This window comes from Pseudophryne corroboree, chromosome 1 (genome assembly GCF_028390025.1).
Source record: "Pseudophryne corroboree isolate aPseCor3 chromosome 1, aPseCor3.hap2, whole genome shotgun sequence".
Classification (NCBI taxonomy): domain Eukaryota; kingdom Metazoa; phylum Chordata; class Amphibia; order Anura; family Myobatrachidae; genus Pseudophryne; species Pseudophryne corroboree.
In genome coordinates this window covers 25,023,353-25,041,305 of record NC_086444.1, presented here as the reverse complement: position 1 = coordinate 25,041,305, position 17,953 = coordinate 25,023,353, and the positions used below count along the sequence as shown (strand labels likewise).

At 52.1% G+C, this 17,953-nt stretch overlaps 1 protein-coding gene across 2 annotated transcripts in view; it reads right to left on the bottom strand.

Moving 5' to 3' along the window:
- NOL6 (nucleolar protein 6) overlaps nt 1–15,766 on the bottom strand; it is a 119,372-nt gene extending 103,606 nt beyond the window's left edge. Inside the window, exons 1-9 of one of the 2 annotated variants that reach the window (XM_063957965.1) lie at nt 15,607–15,766; nt 6,088–6,315; nt 5,529–5,645; nt 5,263–5,442; nt 4,631–4,799; nt 3,610–3,744; nt 3,080–3,246; nt 2,725–2,845; nt 1,476–1,534 (exon numbers count right to left, since the gene is read on the bottom strand). In XM_063957965.1, coding sequence (XP_063814035.1) covers nt 1,476–1,534; nt 2,725–2,845; nt 3,080–3,246; nt 3,610–3,744; nt 4,631–4,799; nt 5,263–5,442; nt 5,529–5,645; nt 6,088–6,315; nt 15,607–15,627 — 1,197 coding nt within the window. In that variant the 5' untranslated portion in view covers nt 15,628–15,766. The remainder of the gene's footprint in view (nt 1–1,475; nt 1,535–2,724; nt 2,846–3,079; nt 3,247–3,609; nt 3,745–4,630; nt 4,800–5,262; nt 5,443–5,528; nt 5,646–6,087; nt 6,316–15,606) is intronic. The other variant, XM_063957955.1, reaches the window with a different exon arrangement.
- Nucleotides 15,767–17,953: the final 2,187 nt, after the last annotated feature.

The following is a 17,953-nucleotide window of genomic DNA, read 5'->3' as shown; positions in this document are numbered from 1 at the left end:
GCCTGGACAGGCACTAATTGATTGTCCGGCCGCCTCATGTCGTCAAACGACTGCTTTAGCGTGTTGACACTATCCCGTAGTTCCATAAATAAAGGCATCCATTCCGGTGTCGACTCCCTAGGGGGTGACATCCTCATATTTGGCAATTGCTCCGCCTCCACACCAATATCGTCCTCATACATGTCGACACACACGTACCGACACACAGCAGACACACAGGGAATGCTCCTAACGAAGACAGGACCCACTAGCCCTTTGGGGAGACAGAGGGAGAGTTTGCCAGCACACACCAAAAGCGCTATATATATATCAGGGATAGCCTTATAATAAGTGCTCCCTTATAGCTGCTTTGTTATATCAAATTATCGCCATAAATGTGCCCGCCCCTCTCTGTTTTACCCTGTTTCTGTAGTGCAGTGCAGGGGAGAGACTTGGGAGCCGTCCTGACCAGCGGAGCTGTGAGAGGAAATGGCGCCGTGTGCTGAGGAGATAGGCCCCGCCCCTTTTCTGGCGGGCTCGTCTCCCGCTATTTAGAGAAATCAGGCAGGGGTTAAATATCTCCATATAGCCTCTAGGGCTATATGTGAGGTATTTTTAGCCTTTATAGGTAATCATTTTGCCTCCCAGGGCGCCCCCCTCCCAGCGCCCTGCACCCTCAGTGACTGCCGTGTGAAGTGTGCTGAGAGGAAAATGGCGCACAGCTGCAGTGCTGTGCGCTACCTTTTGAAGACTGCAGGAGTCTTCAGCCGCCGATTCTGGACCTCTTCTGTCTTCAGCATCTGCAAGGGGGCCGGCGGCGTGGCTCCGGTGACCATCCAGGCTGTACCCGTGATCGTCCCTCTGGAGCTTGATGTCCAGTAGCCAAGAAGCCAATCCATCCTGCACGCAGGTGAGTTGACTCCTTCTCCCCTCAGTCCCTCGCTGCAGTGATCCTGTTGCCAGCAGGAATCACTGTAAAATAAAAAACCTAGCTAAACTTTTTCTAAGCAGCTCTTTAGGAGAGCCACCTAGATTGCACCCTTCTCGGCCGGGCACAAAAATCTAACTGGAGTCTGGAGGAGGGTCATAGGGGGAGGAGCCAGTGCACACCACCTGATCGGAAAAAGCTTTACTTTTTGTGCCCTGTCTCCTGTGGAGCCGCTATTCCCCATGGTCCTTTCAGGAACCCCAGCATCCACTAGGACGATAGAGAAAAGGGACACAAACATTACTACACATGGCAGCCTCGCCATACATCTGCCTAGACGCGCCTTATAGTCTGGGTGTGCAGTAATAAAGTCATCTAGGAAAGCAAAAAGCAATGTGTGTATTACTCGGGGAGAGATGTAATTAGTGAGTGGAACTGCTGGATGAGGTTTCACATTGTAACAGTGATAGAACAGGTTCCTGTAACATCATCAGCAGAAGGATTGATGGGCCTCAATATTCTGCTATGGGATGCATACAGATCTGCCCACAGGACCTCCCGCACTCACCGAAGACGTGTCTGTGGATTTGGACATTGTGATTCCGGTGACTGTCAGATCTGTGTTCGCTGCAGGAAAACAATAGATGTTGGTTTAAAATGAATAGTTCTGCAACAATGATGGATGGGAATAGCGGCGGTCACATAGCAGGGCCCTATAGCTGTGCCTTCATATGGCACAAGGAAACAAAGCCAGCACTATGCGGATTATCAGTTACACTGGGCAAAAGCTGCCGGGCAGAAATAATCTGCACACACCGCACACCAGATACAACGGGTGTTATAGCTCTGACACAGGAAACTGATCTGTCTGCCCTACGGACACTCGCATCGCACATGAAAGAGGGTGAGAGAGAGAGAGAGAGAGAGGTGTGTGGGGGGGAGAGAGAGAGAGATAGAGAGAGAGGTGGGGGGGAGAGAGAGAGAGGTGTGGGGGGAAGGGAGATAGAGAGAGGGGGGGAGGGAGAGAGAGAGAGGGGGAAAGGGAGAGCGAGAGGGGGAAAGAGAGAGAGAGGGGGGAATGGAGAGAGAGAGAGAGAGAGAGGGAGGGAGGGGGAGAGAGAGAGGGGGGAGAGAGAGAGAGAGAGGGGAAAGGGAGATATTGGGGGGAGAGGGGGAAAGGGGGAAAGGGAGAGAGAGGAAAGGAAGAGGGGGAAAGGGAGAGAGAGAGGGGGAAAGGGGGAAAGGGAGAGAGAGAGGGGGAAAGGGGGAAAGGGAGAGAGAGAGGGGGAAAGGGGGAAAGGGAGAGAGAGGAAAGGAAGAGGGGGAAAGGGAGAGAGAGAGGGGGAAAGGGAGAGAGAGAGAGGGGGAAAGGGAGAGAGGGGGGGGGAGGGGGAGAAAGAGAGGGAGAGAGGGGGGGAGAAGGGAGAGAGAGAAGGGGGAAGGAGGGAGAGAAGGAGGGAAAAGAGAGAGAGAGAGAGAGAGAGAGAGAGAGAGAGAGAGAGAGAGAGAGAGAATATGGGGGGGGGGGGGGGGGGGGTAGAGAGATAAATATCATGTCACTGAACTAAATGTCCACACTTAAAACCCCACCAAGAAAAAAAATCAGCAAATTAAACACTCTCTTATTCTAGATTAATTACTCGGAATCCATTCCATTTCTCTTGTTCTTATAGACATATAAGAGTGACTGAGGGAATAGATTTAGTATCATATTTCAGAAAGCCTGATATCACAGCCCCCTCCAGGACACCTGCAGAGCCCCCTCCCAGATACAGTGACCCCACGTGTCTTGCAGAACCCCAGAGCGGAGCCTTTACCCAGGAACTGCAGCGTGTTCCGCAGCACCTGGTGTCCATTCATCGCCTTGTTGACCTTGTTCCTGGAGAGCAGATAGGCCACGAGCATGGAAGCCACAAAGCCATTAAAGCAGCCGTAACCCTGTGGAAACAAAGGTAATGACACATTTATTCTATGGTGACCCTCAGAACTAGCAATCGCCCTCTCCTACAGAGCTTGCAATCTATGCTGAAATCATCCGTAGTGCGTCACCAGAACTCATGTACAGGGAGATATTGGGGGTCCCAGGGAGGGGTGATCCCCCCTATTATCTATGTATATCTGTAATGCATGTTTGATTAAGGGAAAGGAACATAAGCCCCCTCCGCCTGGTACCTTGTCAAGTTGCCGCTGGCGCAGCCAGACTTTAAGAATAGCGATTCCGTCTTTCATGCCCGGGAACTCGCTGGCGCAGCTGGAAAGGTGATGTAGATGTTGCTCCAGAACCAGGTCACACAGCAGGACATTGTTATAGTGGGGCGTGGGTGGCTCACTGGCGCTTTCTAGTGGTGGTTACATGTAAAAACACAAATTCCGTTACTTTTATATATATATATATATATATATACACACACACACACACACATTAGAATCACTGTATAATTAGGGGTCTCTCCCCATGAACAGTAGTGTGGGTGAGATTCGTTCCCTCCCACACCCGCCTTTGACAGCCCCCCCCCACCCCTTCCCGTAAGGAGTTCTGTACTGTGGTGCCTACACACACAGGACACTGGAAAGTCCTTACCTAGAGCCTAGCTTACAGTGTACATCCTAGACTAGACTGGCCCATACCATAACGATGCAGATATTACCAGGAGACGGCAGACCCCCATACAGACACGGAGCACTTCCTGCTCATCCCTCACCTTTCTGAGCGGTCTTCTCGCTAGAGTACCAAGCTTTCCGCACATTGTTCTTGTTGGGGAACAGTCGGCTGTATTTAAACATCCCAGGGGGGAGAGAAACGTGGACACGAACAGTCACCAGCTTCTCATCTTTACCTGAAGGACAACAAGACGAGAGCAATGGCGGAGTTACACCAAAGAATATACACCAGGAGACTGTATACTGTAGTACAGAGGATTCACTAACACACACTGACAATTACGTATCAACATTTATTCCCCAAATACACAAAACGGACGCAGAAATAAGTTTATTTAAGCTCACAACTGACATTAACCCTTATTCTTTTTAACGTTAATCCAGAAAAAGATAAAAGGGGCTTCCAATTGTAATGAAATGAATGGTACAAAAATAAAATTAAAAAAAATATGACTTTTTTTTAAAGGGGGAGATTTATCAAATTTTGGAGACAGATAATGTATGAACCAATCAGCTTGTCCTTTTTCAAACAGCCTGCGAAATGACAGTTAAAAGGTGATTGGTTGGTACCTATCCACTCTCCACTTTATTTCTCTCCCAAAATTTGGGAAACCTCCCCCATGATTTCGACTGTGGCTCAACATAACACAAACCACACTGCACTGCAAGGGGTGCCAAAACATGTATTATGTCTGCATGCAGGGTAAACGCTGGCTGCTTTTGCACGTAGCCCACACTTGCTGGGCAGCGTTATTCTTACACTGCAATTTAGATCAGGGTTTGGACACACCTCTCCCACATCCAATTAACCTCGCATCTGCCCCACCTGCAGGGCAGCACGGTGTTACCCAGGTGCACGGTTTCTGGCACTTTCGGCTTTGCTCTACCCTCCCATTGCACCAAATGGATTACGCTAAATGAAAAAAACCTATGGACTAGCGGCATTCAAAAAAAGAACCAGACTGGTCCACAAACAAGGCAGGAGGAAAAGGGAAAAACAAGTAGGGGAGGGGGCCATCCTGCCCTCTCCCCCCAGCAAATGCACAATCCTCTCCCACTCACCACAGGGCCGCAGCAACAGCACAGGCTTCAGATGGTTGCTGTTCATGTAGGCGAATTTCACGCTGCCAAAGATCTCGCTTTTGGCCAGGTGACTCGCAATGTGCGTCAGGTACAGCGCCCTCTTCCGCAGGTATCGCTGGTTCAGGTTATCTTTCTCTTGAAGAATTTCCTGCACGGAGTGAAGGGTTAATAAGACAACAGGGCAGAGACATTAACGTGAAATGAAAGGGGTCAGAATCAAGCCAGCCACTAATACAAGGTGCTGACCATCACCCAGAACACAAAGCAGATTATACAGAGCACTTTACAGCCCTCGGCCAAGCCTGCAGGGACAGTCTAGACTCGCTCTTCATTAGGATTGCTGTAACACATTAATTACACAGGTTCTGTGGCTGGCTGCATTTAACCTGGTTTTAATCAGCCACAGAACCTGTGTAATTCATGTATTTCGCTAATTAAAGGGATATTATAGCAATCATATGCATCACACATAATGGAGAAAAAGGAGGGTGAGCCATACTTCCTGTGAGGAACCAAAGTCAAGTTCAACATCTGCAGTAGAAGCCAATGATTACTAGGGTAGAAAACTCAGAAAGTAAAACCCAGAACAGCCAAACGTAAGCAAAGATTACCCGTGGCATGGTGACCGCCACATCCACGTTGATCTCTGGCTTGATACATGTCCCCAGCAGGTAACTGCCCACCACCTTGATGGAGGACGGGGGCAGGAAGTGGAACTTGCCCTTTACTTGGTATGGAACCTGCAGGAAGGGAACCTTCACAGATTTGGGGATCCAGGACTGGTCCACCAGCTGCGGGGGAAAGAAAAAGAGAGAAGTGATAAGAAAAAAACAAGAAGGGGTAAGAAAGCGACCACACAATGGCTATCAGGTCTCACGTCTGCCTCCTGGGTCTTGGGGATCTTCCCGATAAGGTCACTGATCTCCTGCAGGAAGGCATCGATGTTCTTCCTCCTCTTCTCCTTCAGCTTAACTTCCTGCAGCAACTCCTCAATCTGGGAATGGAAGGTGGTCATCAGGAGCTTAGCGTGGTGGAACCTTAGGTACACAGCACATGTGCTACGCAATCTAGCTGAGCTAAAAAGACCTCCGACCACTTTCGGACAGCACTCGTGTGTGTGTGTGACAGCCATCCTGGGGCGCGGAAAGCAATGGGGGCAGTAAGAACCCATATAGAAAGTCTAACATGGCGTCAAATGGCGATGAGATGTTGCCCGTGAGTAATGAAGGCTCTACCCTCCGCACTGCACTCACTGCAGCCAGCATGTCACACCGGGAAGGCGTACAGCCTAACGCCAGCCTGCCACAAACGGGACGAGAGCAACTAAGCGAAACCCTTCCCCGATATTTGTAGCACATTTATAAACTTTCCTTTTTCCACTTCCCATTACTGTGTTGTTAGAGGACAGCAGGGCGGAGGCTGTGGGGGGAGGTTACCTGCATGCGCAGGAGGCTGGTGTGGTACAGCTGCTCCGTCTCCTTCATCCGCACCAGCTCCTCCGTAGTCAGGGGCTTGCTCTCATTGGTCTTCTTCAGCTTCGCCGGCTTCGGAGTATTAGCCTTCCCCGCTCTCTTCACTGCACCTTTCTTTTTCGCTTTGGGCCCCGGAGGGTCACCCGACTCTTTGGGATCCGTATCCATGATAGTCCCCTCGGCACGGCCTTTCTGTAATCAGTTAGCAGTAAAAAGCCGTAAGACAGTAATAATGGATGTAACCCCAACAGATGAGACCTGATATGCTGCTCATCCGCAGTGTACAATCTCCCTGCTGGCCTCCCTCCCTCTATGTAACCCCTGCCGGCAGCAGAACACTCAGATAGGCCTCTGTCCTTCCTGGTGCGATTCCCACCACACATAACCAATTACTGTACAGCGCTGAGACAAAGCGTTACATCAGACCAGCACCGGGACTGTACAGCACTGAGACAAAGCGTTACATCAGACCAGCACCGGGACTGTACAGCACTGAGACAAAGCGTTACATCAGACCAGCACCGGGACTGTACAGCACTGAGACAAAGCGTTACATCAGACCAGCACCGGGACTGTACAGCGCTGAGACAAAGCGTTACATCAGACCAGCACCGGGACTGTACAGCGCTGAGACAAAGCGTTACATCAGACCAGCACCGGGACTGTACAGCACTGAGACAAAGCGTTACATCAGACCAGCACCGGGACTGTACAGCGCTGAGACAAAGCGTTACATCAGACCAGCACCGGGACTGTACAGCACTGAGACAAAGCGTTACATCAGACCAGCACCGGGACTGTACAGCGCTGAGACAAAGCGTTACATCAGACCAGCACCGGGACTGTATAGCACTGAGACAAAGCATTACATCAAACCAGCACCGGGACTGTACAGCGCTGAGACAAATCGTTACATCAGACCAGCACCGGGACTGTACAGCACTGAGACAAAGCGTTACATCAGACCAGCACCGGGACTGTACAGCACTGAGACAAAGCGTTACATCAGACCAGCACCGGGACTGTACAGCGCTGAGACAAAGCGTTACATCAGACCAGCACCGGGACTGTACAGCGCTGAGACAAAGCGTTACATCAGACCAGCACCGGGACTGTACAGCACTGAGACAAAGCGTTACATCAGACCAGCACCGGGACTGTACAGCACTGAGACAAAGCGTTACATCAGACCAGCACCGGGACTGTACAGCACTGAGACAAAGCGTTACATCAGACCAGCACCGGGACTGTACAGCACTGAGACAAAGCGTTACATCAGACCAGCACCGGGACTGTACAGCACTGAGACAAAGCGTTACATCAGACCAGCACCGGGACTGTACAGCGCTGAGACAAAGCGTTACATCAGACCAGCACCGGGACTGTACAGCGCTGAGACAAAGCGTTACATCAGACCAGCACCGGGACTGTACAGCACTGAGACAAAGCGTTACATCAGACCAGTACCGGGACTGTACAGCACTGAGACAAAGCGTTACATCAGACCAGCACCGGGACTGTACAGCACTGAGACAAAGCGTTACATCAGACCAGCACCGGGACTGTACAGCGCTGAGACAAATCGTTACAACAGACCAGCACCGGGACTGTACAGCGCTGAGACAAAGCGTTACATCAGACCAGCACCGGGACTGTACAGCACTGAGACAAAGCGTTACATCAGACCGGTACTGTACAGCGCTGAGACAAAGCGTTACATCAGACCAGCACCGGGACTGTACAGCGCTGAGACAAAGCGTTACATCAGACCAGCACCAGGACTGTACAGCGCTGAGACAAAGCGTTACATCAGACCAGCACCGGTACTGTACAGCACCGAGACAAAGCGTTACATCAGACCAGCACCGGGACTGTACAGCACTGAGACAAAGCATTACATCAGACCAGCACGGGACTGTACAGCGCTGGGACAAAGCGTTACATCAGACCAGCACCGGGACTGTACAGCGCTGAGACAAAGCGTTACATCAGACCAGCACCGGGACTGTACAGCACTGAGACAAAGCATTACATCAGACCAGCACCGGGACTGTACAGCACTGAGACAAAGCGTTACATCAGACCAGCACCGGGACTGTACAGCACTGAGACAAAGCGTTACATTAGACCAGCACCGGGACTGTAGATCACTGAGACAAAGCGTTACATCAGACCAGCACCGGGACTGTACAGCACTGAGACAAAGCGCTACATCAGACCAGCACCGGGACTGTACAGCACTGAGACAGAGGATCAGACCAGCACCGGGACTGTACAGCACTGAGACAAAGCGTTACATCAGACCGGCACCGGGACTGTACAGCACTGAGACAAAGCAATACATCAGACCAGGACTATACAGCACCGAGACAGAGGGTCAGACCACTACAGAGACAGAGGGTCAGACCACTACAGAGACAGACGGGCAGATCATCACAGGGACTACACAATGTCCCAGAGGGGCAGATTATCACAGGGACTGTACAATGTCACAGAGGGTCAGACCACTACCGAGACAGAGGGGCAGATCATCACAGGGACTGCACAATGTCCCAGAGGGTCAGACCACTACCGAGACAGAGGGGCAGATCATCACAGGGACTGCACAATGTCCCAGAGGGTCAGACCACTACCGAGACAGAGGGGCAGATCATCACAGGGACTGCACAATGTCCCAGAGGGTAAGACCACTACTACCGAGACAGAGGGGCAGATCATCACAGGGACTGCACAATGTCCCAGAGGGTCAGATCACTACCGAGACAGAGGGGCAGATCATCACAGGGACTGCACAATGTGCCAGAGGGGCAGACCATCACAGGGACTGTACAAGTTGCCGTTTCTAGCGGCGGGCGAGCCTTTGTGGCTCCTATTCTGCTCCCCCTCCTTCCTCTTCCATAGTACTCAGCTAAGGGGGCGGAGTTTCAGGGAATGATACTGTTGCGTCATGGTGTCATCCCACGAAACTCCGCCCCTCAGAGTGGAGTAGTATGGAAGAGGAGCAGGATGTCAATTTCTGGTGGGATGGCTGACGCCCGCCAAAGTGTATACACCCCCTTGGCAACGAGTATGAAACCCCTGGCAGCGAGCGTGACACCCAGCGCCTGAAACCCCTGGCAGCGAGCGTGACACCCAGCGCCTGAAACCCCTGGCAGCGAGCATGACACCCAGCGCCTGAAACCCCTGGCAGCGAGCATGACACCCAGCGCCTGAAACCCCTGGAAGCGAGCATGACACCCAGCACCTGAAACCCCTGGCAGCGAGCATGACACCCAGCGCATGAAACCCCTGGCAGCGAGCATGACACCCAGCGCATGAAACCCCTGGCAGCGAGCATGACACCCAGCACATGTAACCCCTGGCAGTGAGCATGACACCCAGCGCATGAAACCCCTGGCAGCGAGCATGACACCCAGCGCATGAAACCCCTGGCAGCGAGCAGGACACCCAGCACATGTAACCCCTGGCAGCGAGCAGGACACCCAGCACATGTAACCCCTGGCAGCGAGCATGACACCCAGCGCATGAAACCCCTGGCAGCGAGCATGACACCCAGCGCCTGAAACCCCTGGCAGCGAGCATGACACCCAGCGCCTGAAACCCCTGGAAGCGAGCATGACACCCAGCGCCTGAAACCCCTGGAAGCGAGCATGACACCCAGCACCTGAAACCCCTGGCAGCGAGCATGACACCCAGCGCATGAAACCCCTGGCAGCGAGCATGACACCCAGCGCATGTAACCCCTGGCAGCGAGCATGACACCCAGCGCATGAAACCCCTGGCAGCGAGCATGACACCCAGCGCATGAAACCCCTGGCAGCGAGCATGACACCCAGCACATGAAACCCCTGGCAGCAAGCATGACACCCAGCGCCTGAAACCCCTGGCAGCGAGCATGACACCCAGCACATGAAACCCCTGGCAGCGAGCATGACACCCAGCGCCTGAAACCCCTGGCAACAAGTATGACACCCAGCACATGAAACCCCTGGCAGCGAGCATGACACCCAGCACATGTAACCCCTGGCAGCGAGCATGACACCCAGCGCATGAAACCCCTGGCAGCGAGAATGACACCCAGCGCATGAAACGCCTGGCAGCGAGCATAACACCCAGCGCCTGAAACCCCTGGCAGCGAGCATAACACCCAGCGCCTGAAACCCCTGGCAGCGAGCATGACACCCAGCGCCTGAAACCCGTGGCAGCGAGCATGACACCCAGCGCCTGAAACCCCTGGCAACAAGTATGACACCCAGCACATGAAACCCCTGGCAGCAAGCATGACACCCAGCGCCTGAAACCCCTGGCAGCGAGCATGACACCCAGCACATGATACCCCTGGCAGCGAGCATGACACCCAGCGCCTGAAACCCCTGGCAACAAGTATGACACCCAGCACATGAAACACCTGGCAGCGAGCATGACACCCAGCACATGAAACACCTGGCAGCGAGCATGACACCCAGCACATGAAACCCCTGGCAGCGAGCATGACACCCAGCACATGTAACCCCTGGCAGCGAGCATGACACCCAGTGCATGTAACCCCTGGCAGCGAGCATGACACCCAGCACATGTAACCCCTGGCAGCGAGCATGACACCCAGTGCATGTAACCCCTGGCAGCGAGCATGACACACAGCACATGTAACCCCTGGCAGCGAGCATGACACCCAGCGCATGAAACCCCTGGCAACGAGCATGGCACCCAGCACCTGAAACCCCTGGCAGCAAGCATGACACCCAGCACCTGAAACCCCTGGCAGCGAGCATGACACCCAGCGCCTGAAACCCCTGGCAATAAGCAGGTAATTTCAAAGTAATTAGAAGCCTTACTGTAGGGCATAATGTATCACAGGCATTACTGTGTGGGGCTTAATATGGTGGAATGTTTTTTTTTTTCCCCCGGTGGTGGCCAAGGTCTTCTGTTGCAGGGTCAAAACCTGCGGTGTAAGGCAGTATTTGCCTGCGAGGCCATGCCCATTTTAGCAAAAGTAACATTCTTGCATAAGGCGCGCGCAAATCAGTTTTTTTTTTAGGTCTATGGTGCACATTTTTTAAATGCTCGCACTGGGAGCCAAATTGTCTAGAAACAGCCCTGACTGTACAAGGTGCCAGAGGGTCAGACCGCCACAGGGACTGTACAAGGTGCCAGAGGGTCAGACCGCCACAGGGACTGTACAAGGTGCCAGAGGGTCAGACCGCCACAGGGACTGTACAAGGTGACAGAGGGTCAGACCGTCACAGGGACTGTAAAACAGGCCAGAGGGTCAGACCGTCATAGGGACTCGACAACGTGCCAGAGGGTCAGACCGTCACAGGGACTGTACAAGATGCCAGAAAGTCAGACCGCCACAGGGACTGTACAAGGTGCCAGAGGGTCAGACCGCCACAGGGACTGTACAAGGTGCCAGAGGGTCAGACCGCCACAGGGACTGTACAAGGTGCCAGAGGGTCAGACCGCCACAGGGACTGTACAAGGTGCCAGAGGATCAGACCGTCACAGGGACTGTACAAGGTGCCAGAGGGTCAGACCGTCACAGGGACTGTACAAGGTGCCAGAGGGTCAGACCGTCACAGGGACTGCACAAGGTGCCAGAGGGTCAGACCGCCACAGGGACTGCACAAGGTGCCAGAGGGTCAGACCGTCATAGGGACTGCACAAGGTGCTAGAGGGTCAGACTGTCACAGGGACTGCACAAGGTGCCAGAGGGTCAGACCGCCACAGGGACTGTACAAGGTGCCAGAGGGTCAGACCGCCACAGGGACTGCACAAGGTGCCAGAGGATCAGACCGCCACAGGGACTGTACAAGGTGCCAGAGGGTCAGACCGTCACAGGGACTGTACAAGGTGCCAGAGGGTCAGACCGTCACAGGGACTGTACAAGGTGCCAGAGGGTCAGACCGTCACAGGGACTGTACGACGTGACAGAGTGTCAGACCGCCACAGGGACTGTACGACGTGACAGTGTGTCAGACCGCAACAGGGACTGTACAAGGTGCCAGAAGGTCAGACCGCCACAGGGACTGTACGATGTGACAGAGGGTCAGACCGCCACAGGGACTGTAAAACGTGCCAGAGGGTCAGACCGTCACAGAGACTGTACAAGGTGCCAGAAGGTCAGACCGCCACAGGGACTGTACGACGTGACAGAGGGTCAGACCGTCACAGGGACTGTAAAACATGCCAGAGGGTCAGACCGTCATAGGGACTCGACGACGTGACAGAGGGTCAGACCGCCACAGGGACTGTACGACGTGACAGTGTGTCAGACCGCCACAGGGACTGTACAAGTTGCCAGAGGGTCAGACCGCCACAGGGACTGTACAAGGTGCCAGAGGGTCAGACCGTCACAGGGACTGTACAAGGTGCCAGAGGGTCAGACTGTCACAGGGACTGTACAAGGTGCCAGAGGGTCAGACCGTCACAGGGACTGTACAAGGTGCCAGAGGGTCAGACCGTCACAAGGACTGTACAAGGTGCCAGAGGGTCAGACCGTCACAGGGACTGTACAAGGTGCCAGAGGGTCAGACTGTCACAGGGACTGTACAAGGTGCCAGAGGGTCAGACCACCACAGGGACTGTACAAGGTGACAGAGGGTCAGACCGTCATAGGGACTGTACAAGGTGCCAGAGGGTCAGACCGCCACAGGGACTGTACAAGGTGCCAGAGGGTCAGACCGTCACAGGGACTGTACAAGGTGCCAGACGGTCAGACCGCCACTGGGACTGTACAAGGTGCCAGAGGGTCAGACCGTCACAGGGACTGCACAAGGTGCCAGAGGGTCAGACCGCCACAGGGACTGTACAAGGTGCCAGAGGGTCAGACCGTCACAGGGACTGTACAAGGTGCCAGAGGGTCAGACCGCCACAGGGACTGTACAAGGTGCCAGAGGGTCAGACCGACACAGGGACTGTACAAGCGTCGCCACAGGGACTGTACAAGGTGCCAGAGGGTCAGACCGTCATAGGGACTGTAAAACCTGCCAGAGGGTCAGACCGCCACAGGGACTGTACAAGGTGCCAGAAGGTCAGACCGCCACAGGGACTGTACGACGTGACAGAGGGTCAGACCGTCATAGGGACTCGACGACGTGCCAGAGGGTCAGACCGTCACAGGGACTGTACAAGATGCCAGAAAGTCAGACCGCCACAGGGACTGTACAAGGTGCCAGAAAGTCAGACCGCCACAGGGACTGTACAAGGTGCCAGAGGGTCAGACCGCCACAGGGACTGTACAAGGTGCCAGAGGGTCAGACCGCCACAGGGACTGTACAAGGTGCCAGAGGGTCAGACCGCCACAGGGACTGCACAAGGTGCCAGAGGGTCAGACCGTCATAGGGACTGTACAAGGTGCCAGACCGTCACAGGGACTGTACAAGGTGCCAGAGGGTCAGACCGTCACAGGGACTGTACAAGGTGCCAGAGGGTCAGACCATCACAGGGACTGCACAAGGTGCCAGAGGGTCAGACCGCCACAGGGACTGCACAAGGTGCCAGAGGGTCAGACCGTCACAGGGACTGCACAAGGTGCCAGAGGGTCAGACCGTCACAGGGACTGCACAAGGTGCCAGAGGGTCAGACCGTCACAGGGACTGCACAATGTGCCAGAGGGTCAGACCGTCACAGGGACTGTACAAGGTGCCAGAGGGTCAGACCGCCACAGGGACTGTACAAGGTGCCAGAGGGTCAGACCGCCACAGGGACTGCACAAGGTGCCAGAGGGTCAGACCGCCACAGGGACTGTACAAGGTGCCAGAGGGTCAGACCGTCACAGGGACTGTACAAGGTGCCAGAGGGTCAGACCGCCACAGGGACTGTACAAGGTGCCAGAGGTTCAGACCGTCACAAGGACTGTACAACGTGCCAGGCGGTCAGAACGTCACAGGGACTGTACTGTAACTTACATAGATGGAAGATACAGTATGGAGCTGTGGTATAATATACAGGGGGGAGGATACAGTACGGAGCTGTGGTACAGTATATAGGAGGATACAGTATGGAGCTGTGGTATAGTATATAGGGGGCGGAAACAGTGTGGAGCTGTGGTATAGCATATAGGGGAAGGATACAGTATGAAGCTGTAGTATACTATATAAGGGGAGGATACAGTATGGAGATGTGGTACAGTATATAGGATACAGTATGGAGCTGTGGTACAGTATATAGGGGGAGGATACAGTATGGAGCTGTGGTACAGTATATAGGGGAAGGATACAGTATGGAGCTGTGTTACAGTATATAGGGGAGGGTACAGTATGGAGCTGTGGTACAGTATATAGGGGAAGGATACAGTATGGAGCTGTGGTACAGTATATAGGGGAAGGATAAAGTATGGAGCTGTGGTACAGTATATAGGAGGATACAGTATGGAGCTGTGGTACAGTATATAGGGGAGGGTACAGTATATAGGGGAAGGATACAGTATGGAGCTGTGCTACAGTATATAGGGGAGGTTACAGTATGGAGCTGTGGTACAGTATATAGGGGAGGGTACAGTATGGAGCTGTGGTACAGTATATAGGGGAAGGATACAGTATGGAGCTGTGGTACAGTATATAGGGGAAGGATACAGTATGGAGCTGTGGTACAGTATATAGGGGAAGGATACAGTATGGAGCTGTGGTACAGTAAATAGGATACAGTATGGAGCTGTGGTACAGTATATAGGGGAGGGTACAGTATATAGGGGAAGGATACAGTATGGAGCTGTGCTACAGTATATAGGGGAGGATACAGTATGGAGCTGTGGTACAGTATATAGGGGAAGGATACAGTATGGAGCTGTGGTACAGTATATAGGGGAAGGATACAGTATGGAGCTGTGGTACAGTATATAGGGGAGGATACAGTATGGAGCTGTGGTACAGTATATAGGGGAGGATACAGTATGGAGCTGTGGTACAGTATATAGGGGAAGGATACAGTATGGAGCTGTGGTACAGTATATAGGGGAGGGTACAGTATAGAGCTGTGGTACAGTATATAGGGGAAGGATACAGTATAGAGCTGTGTTACAGTATATAGGGGAGGGTACAGTATGGAGCTGTGGTACAGTATATAGGGGAGGATACAGTATGGAGCTGTGGTACAGTATATAGGGGAAGGATACAGTATGGAGCTGTGGTACAGTATATAGGGGAGGGTACAGTATAGAGCTGTGGTACAGTATATAGGGGAAGGATACAGTATAGAGCTGTGTTACAGTATATAGGGGAGGATACAGTATGGAGCTGTGGTACAGTATATAGGGGAAGGATACGGTATGGAGCTGTGGTACAGTATATAGGGGAGGGTACAGTATAGAGCTGTGGTACAGTATATAGGGGAAGGATACAGTATGGAGCTGTGGTACAGTATATAGGGGAGGGTACAGTATGGAGCAGTAGTATATAATGATTTATGTACAGAATGATTTTTATGTATTGTATAAGTGGTCAGGACCCAGGCTCCGCCAACTACGGGTATCACCGGCCCCCGTACCTGGCTCCGTTTCCTCTTCATCTCCTCGCCGGCAGCACACGTGGGACACACGCAGCGCTGGGCAGCCTGCTCGTCGCACAGGGTTCGTCACTCTCTTCCTCCTGATCCGCCGTGACGTAACCCGGGCGGCCATGTCTGATCAGGGCAGCAGGGGAAGCGGCTGGTGACTGAGCGACGCGGCGGCCGCCATGATGGTGCCTGGCACGCCTGCCCACACTCCCGGGAATCACCTTGTGCTGCGCATGCTGGATGCAATGTAATGTACACATAGGAGCATATGCATCAGGGGAAGTGCTGAGTAAGGGGTATTGGTAATTTACCATGTATAGAGGCAGGTGATCATCCTTCAGAGTGCAGCAATATGCACTGAGCTGAATATCGGTTTTTAGGCTGTTTATACATTGTGCAGGGAGCAGTGTAGCCAGTGTAGCATCGCTGGCATTCTCATGGCTATCAAGTGGGAGAGCTGGGGGCGTGAGGCTACGGATTGCAGCGTTTTGTGACCAGTGCCGGACCATAATGGAGTGGGGCTGGGCCTCCTGGTCACACACTCTTAAAACATACTTGCCTACTTTTGAAAACTAGAATGAGGGAGGTTTTAGCTGGTAGTAGGATGTTCCGTGCCGCTGAGAGGGTGTGTCATGCTCCGCCAAAAGGGTGTATCTAGCTCCACCTATGGGCGTATCTATATTTACTCAGGGGTGTGTCCTGCAGTGGCAGGTGAAACCTAAAGTACTAAGTACAGTATGCTGCCGGACAGGGTTTGAGTGGTGGTGTCTCTCCAGAAATCAGATTCCGCATTCACTTTAGACAACCTGTGATCTACCAAGAAATTAATGTGCCTGAGTTCAGGAACACTCTGGGCCTGATTTAGAGGTAGACGCTCTAGCAGCTGTTGCTGGAACCACAGGAGTAATAATATGCAATTCTAGTTTCGGCCTATCTGTTGTGCACGTGCGCTCACCTCAATGTGCATGTCTTGAGACGCCCACGTTCTGTACCCCTATAAGCTGAGATTGAGGAAGAGACTGTGAGCTCCTCTCTATCTTCTGTTCTGCTACCAACACATCAAGTCAGTCTTCTGTGGGGATCTGGGGCAATTAATAGGTTTTTGTTCTTCCTGTTGGGGCCAATGTATGTGTTTTTTTTCCCTGTGGGCGCCACATCCATTTTGTTATTGTCATGCGCTGCTAGAAAAGTCGGGGGCCACTTGATTTATGTTGCCCTCCCAGGCTAAAAGTTGTCAGCCAGCCCTTGATTAGCGTAAGGGTATTTGGACTAAGGGTGAGGGATAGGGCATTAGTTTTAGGATGAAGGGTTAGCGTTACATAGAATTTGATGGCAGATAAGAACCAAATGGCCCATCCAATCTACCCTCTATGGTTAGGGTATTAGAGTTAGTTTAGGGGTTAGGCAGTGGTTTCCAAACTTTACTGAATCATGGCACCCTAGAATATCAGCATTTTTTCAAGGCACCCCTACTCCAAAAGTTTCTTATTGATAAATTTTAAAAATTATATTAGATTATGTAAATTGTGCTTACTTGTCACCCTTAGGTTCAGTTATGTGGTGGTGGACATAGTTGTGGTTCTAATTGCCCAATAATTTATAATTGACAGCCAGTAGCACTGGTTTTGCCTATCAATTTGACAATAAATAATTTATTTTGGTTCTGGACCACCAACCTGAGGCACCCCTGCAAGTGTCTCGTTGCACCCCAGAGTGCCTAGGCACACAGCTTGGGAGCCACTGGGTATTAGGGTTTGTTTAGCAGTTTGGGATAGAGGATTAGGGATAGGGTATTAAAGTTATATTGTTATGCAAATAGCCAGACAGTGCATGGAAATTTTGTGCCAATCCCAAAATAGCAGAGGGTCCCTTATGTGGCATAGCCGCTCCCCCTTATTATCGGGTTTTAGATGATCTCTTGACAGCACTGGTGAGAGCATTATCACAAATGTAAACTAACTACAGGGGAGCCACTTAAAAGGATTTAACTTAGCAGAATTTGTCACTAGAAAATCAAACTCATTTATCCAAGTTTCCCCTTTATTGTATGTGTGTGTTTGTGGTTTGTTTTTTGGCATGATTTTTTTTCTTTTTTTATTGTTTGTGTTAATATTTTAGATCTAAACTTCAACATTAGTGATAGGTTTTCTCAATGTATTCTTGAAATCAAAATGACAACACAGATCAGCTTTCTCCAAAAAGTCATCATACTTTACATAACAGGAAGACGGAAACAACTAAATACACATTTAGAAAAGCCATCCCTTCTTACTATCTCCATGCAATTGCATCTTCTAATGGCCTGGAGACAATGGGGGTGATTCAGACCTGATGGCTG